The sequence below is a fragment of the Trachurus trachurus genome (assembly GCF_905171665.1).
Source record: "Trachurus trachurus genome assembly, chromosome: 14".
Lineage (NCBI taxonomy): Eukaryota > Metazoa > Chordata > Actinopteri > Carangiformes > Carangidae > Trachurus > Trachurus trachurus.
This window is the reverse complement of record NC_139903.1, coordinates 22566036-22578472: the sequence shown is the minus strand read 5'-3', so window position 1 is coordinate 22578472 and position 12437 is coordinate 22566036. Positions and strand designations below refer to the sequence as shown.

The 12437-nt window shown below is 39.0% G+C and overlaps 1 protein-coding gene across 1 annotated transcript in view; it reads right to left on the bottom strand.

Annotated features, from left to right (window-relative positions):
• Positions 1 to 12437, bottom strand: part of ncam1a (neural cell adhesion molecule 1a) — a 247929-nt gene that overhangs the window by 22595 nt on the left and 212897 nt on the right. Inside the window, exons 14-15 of the mRNA XM_083986287.1 lie at positions 1711 to 1835; positions 285 to 465 (exon numbers count right to left, since the gene is read on the bottom strand). Coding sequence (XP_083842413.1) covers positions 285 to 465; positions 1711 to 1835 — 306 coding nt within the window. The remainder of the gene's footprint in view (positions 1 to 284; positions 466 to 1710; positions 1836 to 12437) is intronic.

The following is a 12437-nucleotide window of genomic DNA, read 5'->3' as shown; positions in this document are numbered from 1 at the left end:
ATAGTACACTTTCTTTTTTTTCTTCTTTTTTTTTACTTCAGTGCATCATGTATTTGCACTTTCTTTCCAAATGCACTAATAAGCGCAGCAGAAACAATGCTTCCCTCCCACACCAGAGACAGAGACAGATGATTCATGTCAGACCCTAAAGCCTCCAAGCTTTGAAAAAGCGCAGAGTAAGAATCATGGATTGCATTAATAGAGCCTTTCTGGTCACGGTGGAAGCCTTTGTACACTGAGGCTGATGTGTGCGGATGCTCAGGGTGGGATGGTGAGAGTAATACCTGGGATGGTGGTGGGCTCTGTGGCTGTTCTGAAGGAGAGGACGCCAGGAATGGACTTGCCCTGCTGATTTTCTGCCACCACGTGAACCTCATACTCTGTATTCCAGTCCAGGCCGCTCAGCACCACGTACTCACTGCCATTGGGGAGGCGGATCTCTGGTTTCCAGTCGGACGCATGCCTCTGAGGAAGGAATGTAGGCAAGGAGGGGGAAGGATGATTTAAAACAAGGTAACCAAGTGAGATTGTAGTCATTCTACACACCAGCAAAGAGAAAAGGGTCAGCTGCAAGGCGAGGGGCTTGCAGTTTATTTTTCAGTTTCACTTGCATCACCAGAGATTATCTTGGCCTAAAGGATTGTGTAGCACCATTGCAGCACAAGACAAAAAGCTTGTAAAACGGAGAACAATCTGATGTATAAGGAACTCGGCATTTATCATATGCAAATAGCTTCAATGAGAATAAATGTGAATGGCGGCTGTGCAATAATCTGAGGCATCAGATATGGGCTCAACTATTCAACTATGCAGTGGCTTTCTCAGGCATTACAAGAAGGCTTTAACATTTGTACAGTACCTATTGATAGACAGACTAAAAGACCAATATGTTTTCCATCTATACCAAGGTTACCAAGGTTTCTCAGCACAAAGAGCGTCCTCCAAAATCTCCAGAGCCTTTTTCCACTTTATCATAGGAACAAAATATGAAAAATTGTGCTGAGTAGTAAGCTTACTTCTACAAAGCACAAGTAGGAACATGTTTAAAAGCTGAGATACTAATTATTTAATATACTAATTAAATCCAGTCAGAACTAAAGGTGCCGCTACCAAAGTCAGTTAAAGTAGCACAGTGACTGAGGCTACAGTGTCACACGGGAAAAAGATTTCACCCTCTAAAAGTAGGCTCAGTGTCTGGCAGTGGTCCTTGTGGCTTGGTGTTTAATCAAACACACTTGTCAGTATTTACTGGTGAAAATCCAGAGAGGAATCATGGCTTACTGGTTGTTCTCACTCATCTCACTCAACACTCATCATCTCTGTTGACAACCTCCCCAGTGAGAGTCGCTCATTTTCCTTACCCTCCGTCGAAGAAAAAAAAAAAAAAAAAAACTACTGTCACTGCTTCAGTGCTGTGTAATTTGGTCAGTTCGAAAACGTAATTATATTTCAGAAGGCGCACATTTTAGGGGTACAAAAAGCACGCATGAAAGGTGCCTGAACGTGCTTCAGAGTTGTTGGCAGGTGTATTTTTTTTATTTGTCAGTGGCTTAAAGTTAATTCAAGCTTCCAGCTGGTTCAGTGAATATTTACAAGCTCTGTTCAGTTTTTACAGTTTTTATGAAACCAACACAAGAACGGGTAAAAAATGATAAACACATGTAGAGCAGCAAAGTGGCACCATGTTACCTCCTTGCCCAGTATACTCACAGCCTTGTATCGGATCAGGTAATGTTTAATGGGGGAACCGCCGTCGTCCTGCTTGATCCAGTTGACCTTAAGAGAATTGCCCTTGTTTTGGACCCTGACCTCTAGTTTGGGAGCACTGGGTTCCCCTAAACAGGACAAACCAAGAATTCACCGTTAGTAGAAGAACACGGTTCCTGCATCAACATGTGTTTTGCTCCTCAGCTAATGTCTTTCTAACCTTCCTACTTTGATCAACTACACTTGTGTCTTGAGGGTGACCTGAGCTGCGACATCAATTGATTGCGGGTTGGACTGTTGGGATTGATTACCTCTTCAGCCTACACTGTTTTAAGACTCTTTTTCCTTGGATGTGGGAGAAAAGTAGCGTGGGGATAGCGATAATCACAGTGCGATTTAGGCTGCCCTTTGTTGGCTTAATTTAACACGGGGAGTTTTAGTGCCGTCATGCTGCTCTACTAAGCTGTTAAAGGATAAGAACACAAAGTGTCTTAAAATCAAATCCCTGCTGATGATTGGCTCGAGAGCTCTGTGTTCAAACATGTTGAGTGAGAGCAGGCTGCATTATAACATATTAACACAGGCAGTGTTCTCTACAAATAACAGCTTTTAAATAAATAAATAAGCTTGTCTGGTGTGCTACTTTTTCAGTGATGCTCCATCCACATCTGTCTTTTGATCCTCAAGCTCTTACCACCTGCAGTGTTGAGCAGTGGCTGTGAAAAAATGTATAATTTGAAGGACTGAGATGCAAGTTGTCAAGCTACATGTAAAGATGTCATGTCATGATAATTCTTGACTAAATATGTTCTATATTTTGTTTGGACTTTTAGTGATTGTGTGACTTATGACTCTTGCCTGTAAAGAACAAACATGGTAATAGTGCGCTATTGTTGCGGCAGCTCAAAAAAGAAAAAAGAGAAGGTTTTGATTGATGAACGGGTGTCTGCCTTTGACAGAGGAGACTGGTGTTTATTTCCTGTTTCCTACCAACAGTGAGCGTTAGATCTTTGCCATGACCACAGTCTTCAGTTAAGTTTTTGAACTTGAACTAAACTCACTTTTCAAGCCAATAGTAAGAGAGTATGAGCATCAAAGACAGATAGTGGGTGGAATACTCCTTTAAGGGCAGCTTGAAGGAACAGTGAGCAGCATGGCGGCTGAGGTGTTGTTCTCCTTGAGGCTCCTCATTATCTCCTCTGTCCTCCTGAGTAATGACTGCAGGGTCGCTGGATAATGAGCCTGTAGGCCTTGATTGGATATGTTACTCTATTACTTTTAATAACATTTACATAGTCTTGCGGGAAGGAAGGTCAAGGTGTGTTGTGCGTGAAGTGATGTTGGCTTTTACTCTCAGGCCACTGTAAGGGCTGTGAGGGAGGAGACTAGCAGCCCAGAGTCAATTATGGACTGTACATACTGGTAACACGTACTTAGCCTTGTTATTAAATTGACTACCTCATGATGTCAAAGCCTTGGCCCTGTGCTAACAATCTGATTATAACAGCCCCAAGCATATGCAAGAAAAAAAGCTTATATATTAATATTATATAATTGAGGACAGAGTGGACTGTACATTTAAATGTATGCCATTCCAGGAAATTCATTCAGTGGATATTGACAAATAAGAGTGGCATACATTTCTAGTGTAGAGAAAATACGATTTCACCAGTGTTAGTGGTTGTAAATAATTAAGTGAGCATCCATGAAGGCACTTTATCTTCTTCATACGTGATTGTCTGAGCGCACTGCCTGAAAACTGCATTCCACTTAAGACTGGGGTGAACATGACAGGTGCTGGAAGTGAATAAAACAGTTAGTCACAGCAGCAGTGGGACATTCAGCAGGGTTATCCACAAGCATCATTCTGGGTTAGGTGAAAGAAAAGGTTTTTTTTTTTTTTTTTTCTGAGGCTAAAACAGAGAAAGGAGTGGTTAGAATGAGAAGCTCCACCATGCAGGCTGGAAATATTTTGGGTGCTGCTACACATGAGGAGGGGGCAACATGTGGAGCGTTGCCCTAGACCTCGCTCCGACACACATGTAGGAGGTGTGGTTCCACATGTGGCCTGACGTAACACAGTGTTCTCCCTCAGATTCCAGCATTCACCGAGAGATAAGATACATAAATGGTATAGAATTCAGAAACATGATGTTTGTAGAGGAGATGATTAGGGCAAGGTGAAAAAAGTAAAACTAAACATAAAGCTTATATTCAAAAGTTATTTACATTTATCCATTTTAAGAAAGAAAGAAACAGACATATCTCATAGACAAGGCCATTTTCCCAGATTTGTGACCAGAATTTAATGATATTTTTTTCACATGGTCCAATCTCCTCCCATACTTTATAATTTATATATCAAGAGGTGCTGTTGCATTTAGGTGATTAAATGCTATTAGCATAAGTCTTCAGTTGAGTATATACACGTGTGGCCTGAAGAACTGAGTAGACATGACACTAAAGACAGAGACACATGCAGACAGGACTGACAGCTTGATAGGGAAAACAGCAGAACAATGAGAAGAAGGATGCAACAGGAAAAGAGGAGATAACCTTGCATGCTGCATCAATGCAGTGCTGTGAGTCCAATCAGTAAAACACGAGGACTACTTAACCAGTGCATGCAATGCAGACTGCAGTCAGTGGCACTTTGTGAGGCTGATCGTATGATGTGTATATGTGATAACACAACGGTAAATAACCAAAAACGTAACATTTTGTGGAGTAACAGATTTGCTGGTTTTGTGATTTTTTTTTTCATGACATTTTGATGATAACTGGAGGAAAATGTAAAGCAATAAAAACAAAAAGAAACAGGGCTGACAAAACCAATAAAAATGTACTAGTACCATCTTGATTTTATGCTCTCTTATTATGTCTTATTCAAATGTTTCTTATTTATTCAAATTATTTTTTTATTATTTTACTGTCATCTAAATCTTTTATCTTTATTGTATTTCCATGCCTCTTTAAAACTCTTTGAATTCCCTTGTGTCTGACTGATGCTTTATAAATAAACTTGCCTTGCCTAAAAATGTAACTTCTAATCAGGGTTTTATATCAACAAGAGTGACAAGAAAAGGCACACGAGGGAACCAAACATAAAAAGACATGGATCGTGTGTGGATTAAAATGGAGCTACTATTCCTGCTGTGCAGATTCTTTGTTTGTCAACTAATCCAGACTAATGTGAAGGTAAAGTGTCTGATTAATTCTCCTCAGACTCTTACTTTTCTCCATTAACTTAGATTTATATATAAATGAAGAAAGAGTGAAGCATTTAAAGACCTCATATTACCCTCTTGTACAACACTATGGCTGATGGAGGCATGTCAAACCTTAACAATGGTAACTTTTCAATTAATGAACCAAAGTGACTAAAAAAATACAAAGTAAGACTTTAAAGACAGATGGAATGAAATGTGTGAGTCAAACTAAATCTTAATAATTGGATTTCCGTGCACTTTATAGTGTGCACATTACCTTTTCTGTGAAATAACTTCAGCAATCTGTCCAATTTAAATGGCGATTTTGTTAGTGCCTCTTTGCAAAGGAGCGGCCATATGTGAATATGAGTTCACAGATGGAAAATGCTAAAAAGTCTCGTTCATGATGTGGTTAGCTCTGAATCAGCCTGCACTTTGGCAAATTTGAACTGAAGGAAATGCAGCAACTAAAAGCTTCAGATATATCTTAGCTAGCTCTGAAGTCAAAGACCCCATTTTTACCTGGTAATAACGTGTGTCACACTAATACAGGAGTCAATTGTGAGCAGAACATGTGGGGTCAAAGAGTTAACAATCACATTAAAGTAGATCAGTTAACCACAATAAAACGACTGTGGCCCTGGTGTGTATTTCTATTATAAATATTTAAGAAGGCACTAAGGGGGGAATAACCACTATGGAAATTGGAGAAAAATCATAGTTTCTAATAGGAAGAGGAAGTCTTGAGGTGAATGGAGGAGATGAGAAACTGCTGGAGTAGAATAATGCAGGTTTACTAAATCTTCTCTACTTAGAACGACCTCAGGATGGATGAAAAATGGCCAAATAAAATAAAAAATAATCTAAATGTCTACAAATGTTTCCTGAATGATGACTGCTGATATTATGATCTCAAACTAAAAAAAAAAAAAAAAAAAAATTACCTTCTGTTGGCCAGCGAAGACGACATCATCAGCACCATGCAAGAGCCACATGACAAAGTCACATGATGTGCACGCACATGATTGATTGAAAGGAAAATATAGAAGGAGGGTAGGGGCGGGGAGGGGGGGGGGGGTTATGGGGAGAAGGGGGGCATATGGGAAAAGATTTTTGAAATGATGAAAACATGTCAACATAATGAACAAAATAAACAAGAATGTTAAAGACAAAATGATACAAAAGGAACATAAACAACACAAAGAAATAGATAAATAGATAAAAAATATTTTTTTTAAATACATGTGAGAGACATGTTGAAGACATGAAGCAGCTGCAGACTGAGCTTTGGTTGTTGTTCGTATGTTAAAGATTAAAGACACAACCAAAACTGAGCAACCAGAATTGCCTCATGCTTCAAGATAATACACAGCTTTTCCTCTGGTGGAGTTTCTTCTTGATATTTTAACATTTTACATGAACATTGCATTATTGCTCAATCAGAATTGGACCTCCAGTCAGCTCTAGCTCCATGACTGCCATTAAAGATAGATTTGAGAAGACAAGAGTTGGTTTTTGAGGGACAAACATGAAATCTGGGTCAACAGAAGAACAGAGGAAACTCTGCAGCGCTGGGTTTACACACCATGCCAGCTACATATGAAACACAACACAGCAGACAACAGCATGAACACATGAAACATCAGGAGAAACAGGGTCTGCATCAGATGACGGTCTAGAAGCACTTCTGACATGTACCCTTGAGTGATGCACTTGTAGCAAACACACAGTAGTTGCTGCAGCATACAGTATACAATGAATCTAATACTGTAAAAAGCCAAGGCTGTATCTGGTGAATGTTATGAAACGTTTGTTGAAGGGAGAGATGTGGTTAGGAACACTGCAGGGGCATACAGTTCTCACACAGTACATCAGGAACACAAGGAAAAGGTGCAACAACAGACATACAACAGTTTCTCCAGCGGGCTTGTACCAAAAACACAAGGCATGTTAATTACGCATTGTTATCGTTGTTTTTTTTGTGAAACACAAATTAAAACAATCAGGAGTCTGATAATTGAAATCTTGACAGTGTAATAGTAATAACTTCAAAATTATTTTGTAATCATTACATCTCAGCAGGATTTTTTTTTTGCTGTTCGGTGTGATTCACCCCTCAGTTGTTTGCTGACCAAAGCAGGTAGAAAAATCTCCTTTATATAACTATCTACATACACGAATCCTCCAAGACCTGTGTGAACTGCACAGCCATAAATGATTTGTGATCTGATTTTCAGTCTCAGGTGATAACATTCAGGAAGATTTCAAGAAAAATGTGGTTTTGATAAATTCTACAATATGTTGATGTCACAGAAGTAGAAATAGGCTCTGATGGATGAAAGGTTTTTTTTGTACAGTGATACATTTAAGGTACCTGTCAAAATGGTCGAATAAAGAACCAATAAATTTACATGAAAAGAAAATCAGTGAGGAGAATGGCTGACTTCCAAAAAGAGTGTCCATGACAAAACAAGTTCATAATGACCCTTCAGAGACTATCTACCACAGGGTTGGAGATTTCCATTGGACTCTACAGTTTGATGATACTAATGATACTTACACATCATAAAATGGTAATGACTGTAGATTCGGTGACAACAGGACAAACAGTAAGGTGTTAGCATGGTGCGTACTATTACGCAATGTTTATGCTAAAATAAGAGCATGAACATCTTGTGCGATATGGTGTTATGAAAAAAGAACAAACTTGTGTTAACATGTGATAACACAAGTGTTAACAAACATAACACATACTATATTTAAAAATAGCATCTATGTGTCAATTTACACCTACTGATCTGCCTGTATATAAACATACAGTTTCACTCCAATTCACTGCATCATGATCAGATGAGTCTATACTGTGATTTGGATCTTCATGAACAGGCACATTGTGTTATTCATGTCACAGACAGTCAGGCAGTTAGAAGAAGACCAACCTTCATGTAATTGGCAAATGTTAGTAAAATCATTATCTATGGGTTTTGAAGACCGTTATCAAATCTAGTAAGCTGCCAACTAATTTTGCTGTGGCTGTAAATCACACCAGCAATGAACATCTACATTATCTGTGAGGCCAAGCAGGTAAAAGAGAGGTAGAGGTGAACAGAGACACACTGCACACTGCTGGACTGGCATACTCACTAAGGGCCATAGTGGTAGCAGCGATAGTGGGTGGAATCTCTGATGAAACTGAAAGATGGTGAGAACATGGTGAGAAGAGCTGGAGTTCTCCTCAACATGAGCAACTCAGTGCTGGGTCACTTCATATATATATATATATATCTATATACAATGTCTTGGTGAAACATGCCTGTGGAACAACAACTCCTCTGGTTTTTCAGCATCTGTTAGAATGACCAGCTTACTGCTAAGAGCTTGTCAGGGTTATGTAGTAGACAGTCCATGAGAAAGGAGGCGACCTGATTCAATTTTATATTTTTAAGATACACTGTTATGTATTTGGCCATAATGCCTTCTTCTCGGTGTGGGGTAAACAAAGTTCAAAGTTCAGCTCTTGAACTTCAAGAGCAGGAGGATAGCTTAGTTTGAAACTGAGAGGAAAGGAATCCTGAGCTCATGTGGCTATCTATCTATCTATCTATCTATCTATCTATCTATCTATCTATCTATCTATCTATCTATCTATCTATCTATCTATCTATCTATCTATCTATCTATCTATCTATCTATCTATCTATCTATCTATCTATCTATCTATCTAATCTAAATCACTAAAGAGCCTGCACATTTACTGAGCAGTGTCTGCAGCAGCTCTACTGAAAGTGAACAAAATAAAAAACTAGATAATTTTAAGTTTAGTCAAACCAATTTGACATCAAGAAATAAGAACTTCTCACCCTGAAACCAAAGTTCATCATGCACAATGAATTGTATATGATACTTATGAGTTACAGAGAATTCAGTGACTGTTTTGTCATCTCTGAGCTATAAAGACAAGTTTTATTTTGTCCTATTCACAGACACTGGTTACAGTATGAAATACAGACATTCTATTTAGACAATGCCTGCAGAAAAAAAGTCAAAAGAATTATATTTCTCTTTAGGATTAGAGCCTGTCCTCACAAGCAGGTTTAACTGTGAGTTTGTTTACAATATTGCTTCTCTACTGTGAAGCCTCTGTTACTGAGGCTTTGCTCTGATACTCATTTTTACTGAGACACATATGTCAGAACTACTGAGATTACTCATGACCCAGGCACAGGCCTCAGATGAGATGTGTGGGGGTTGCTTCTTGGATGCTGGGCCAAGGCTGCTCACTTAATAGTTAGCAAGCATATGATGCTGAGGACAAGAGCCCCTCATGGCCATCAAAAAAGTACGAGCTGACACAAAATAGATTCCCTTGTAATTTCAGAGCGAGTCCCTGCAAACATCAAAGGAACAACTCACTAAAATAAAGATAAGAAAGAACAATGATTGTCATTCTCTGAATTATATTTCTGAGCTTTTCAAGGCTTCAGTGAGTTTCTTGCTGAGGTCCCTTTGCTGCGTTCTCTCTCTTTTCTGCCGTGAGTGCACACTGTACTTTGCTTTTGGAGCCACACTAACGGCCTTTTTTTCATTCACAGTACTGAATGGTACTGTAGATACCTGAAGGTTATAGATTTCTACAAAGTGGAGCCAAGACTCTTCTAAACCAGACGCACTCTTCTCCTCAAAGAGAGATAATGCTGGGCAGCCTCTGCAGTTTCAAGATTTCTACAGACAGTGTATTGTACACACTAGTGTCCCAGGTATTTATGATTAACCCTTTTCCTAAACTGAGAATGCTACTTTTTGTTTTTTTATATATATAATTTTCAGTTGGGGTCAGTATCATGGCCAAATTATAATTGCAAAAATAAAAGCACATAGGGAAATCTGAGGATTCTAGCTAATGAAAACCTGAGTAGTTAAACCTTCCATGCAGGGTCATTTATGAGCTCTTAGGATTATTACAGTAGCAGCAAGTAATCTACATTCACAATCATAGATGAGATATGTGTGTATCCCACTTTGTTATCTCTGCATACTCCCTCCTTTTAAGGTGCTAATGAAAGACCTACTGGCTGAACTACTGCTGTTCACAAGTACAACACACTTTATGCAAAGGAGTCACCAAAATAATAGGTAGCACCAAGGACTATGGTACAAAATAAGTCACTCGCTAGAGGCTGTAGGTTTGTCACATCAATCTATACCACTGCTAAACAAACCTGAAACCACATTAGAGCTAAGGAATGGACTGTCATCTGCATCATTAGTGCAACGGGTCATGAATGAGAACTGAAGGAAGGAAATCCACGGCTCTGGGACAGTGGGTAACAATTTATCTGGAGCTTTCTATGGACGATATCACATGACCATTTCATAGTAGATTTACATTAGTATTGCATATTTATTCGATCACTGAAGGGAAGTTTTAATGTAAAGAGGGTGGTCAAACAAAGCAAATGAACGCAATGAGATGGAAACAAACAAGAATGAAAAAATAAAGTAGATGAGACAGAAGAAGAAACTTACTTGTGAAAGAATACTCTGAGAAGTCCAGTGGAATACAGAACAGATGGAAAACCATGATGAGAAAACAACACAACAAAGAGAAGAAACAAAGACAGAAAATGAAATGAGAAATATGATTGATGAAAGAGGGCAACTGTCCTGCAGCATCATTTACTCTCTGTCTCACTGCTGCTGTGTCTTGTTGGACCTTCTATCTACTGAGAGCCATGCCTCTCTTTGCTCTGCAGCTAACTCTGACTTTGATAATCCAGCTACTGTATTACCATCCAAATTAGAAATGTGTCTTTTAAATTACTTCGGGCTCGGCTGTGACGCTGTTCATGGTAGTGATCCAGTGTTTTCTTAAAAAGGACGCTGGGTTTCTGTCTGACAAGCTGTCCCCTGCTACTCTGATGTAATAGAACACAGTCAATGACAACATGAATACAATCTGAACTGATTCCTCTGTCCTTTCTCATTTCATTTCTTTAGAATGATAATACAGACATCACAATCTGGGTTCAACCTCAAATACGAACATTAAATACACTCTTAGTTGGACTAATGTAAACTGAATTAGCACATTGGATTCAAATTATTCCTCTGAACATCTTCAAGTAGGACAATGCCTCGATGTTTGACGCAAGGGATTCAGGAACAAAAGCAGGATGAGGTTGAGGAGGACTGTGTCTACAGGAGCAGTGGGGTGATGAGGCACAGATGGAAGCATGACATGGAGGCTGCTACAAACTAATTCAAAGATGTATTCATGGCCCTGATTATAGTGCTGACTGAGAAATAGGTCTGTTTCCTTCTTATTGTAATCTCCGCAGTGGTTACATGGATTAAATCGTAATGAATAATTCTGATTTATTTTCTTTGTCTTGGTAATAACTCCTTACACAGAACTCACCAAGTTTCCTGGAAACATGGCAACACTGCTAAAACAAATTCTACCTTCATAATAAACACACTGTCAGAAAACAACAGCAAAACGGTAGAATAATTACAGAGCCTGTTGTAAACATCCATCACAGTTTACAGGCTGACTAGCCTACTACTACTATCTCAGGAGTCAAAGTTGGTTTTACCCTGTTTTTTATTTATTTATCAGTGATGTTACCAAGTAATTGAGGAGTAACAATATCATAACTGTTCAGAATATGGCCAAGATTAAAAGAAAAATTAAAAGCAGAATTATCCTTTAACCTGTCTTTACTTGTGTTTGAAACTAGTGTGACTGCCTCAATACCACACCTACCATCAAATATATGGACCAAGTGCTGCAAAACTCACTCTATTAAACTGTTGTCAGTAGTTTCAAATGAGATGTTCAAGGTCCTGACTGATTCTTCTACTTTTTTCTTGTTAAAATGTGAAATGCAATTATTTGGTGTTATATGTTACACTTAGTAGAGAAGTGTAAATTAGATCCCACAGATCTTTGATATGCAGCGTTCAGGTGCTCTGAGCTGTTACTGGGTCTCTGTTGGCCTTAAGGCTGGGCAAAGGAGGGAAGACTTTCCAACTAAAAATTAGTTATTGTCATAACTAAAAAAGGAATCAAGGTAAAGACAAACAAAACAGGGTGGAAGCCAGGGCAGAGGGCAGAAGGTTATTATTATTATCATTTGGCCTACAGTGGCACATTTATAGGTTGACACGTTTTATGTCAAGCTGACACCTTTTTTAATGGTGTTGGTTGTTGATGCTGTCATATGACTAACGCGGCTGTGATCTCATGCACGATTGTTGACAAGAAAAGAGGGTGACAGCGAGTCGGCTCCAGAAAAATCTGCCAATCTAGTGTGAGTGTCGTTATTAATGAACAGATACAACCTGATGAAAACTTCCCCGACCTGCCTGATGAGCAGACACTGTCTTTGCGCCTCTCTGGCTCTGCTAAGCTGACCCTTGTTCTCCTATCCTTCAAACACGATTAAATAGAAAATCTCCCTCCATCGTTTCATCATGTGCTGTCACCTCCTTCATGAAATATAAACAGTTTTCAGCGGA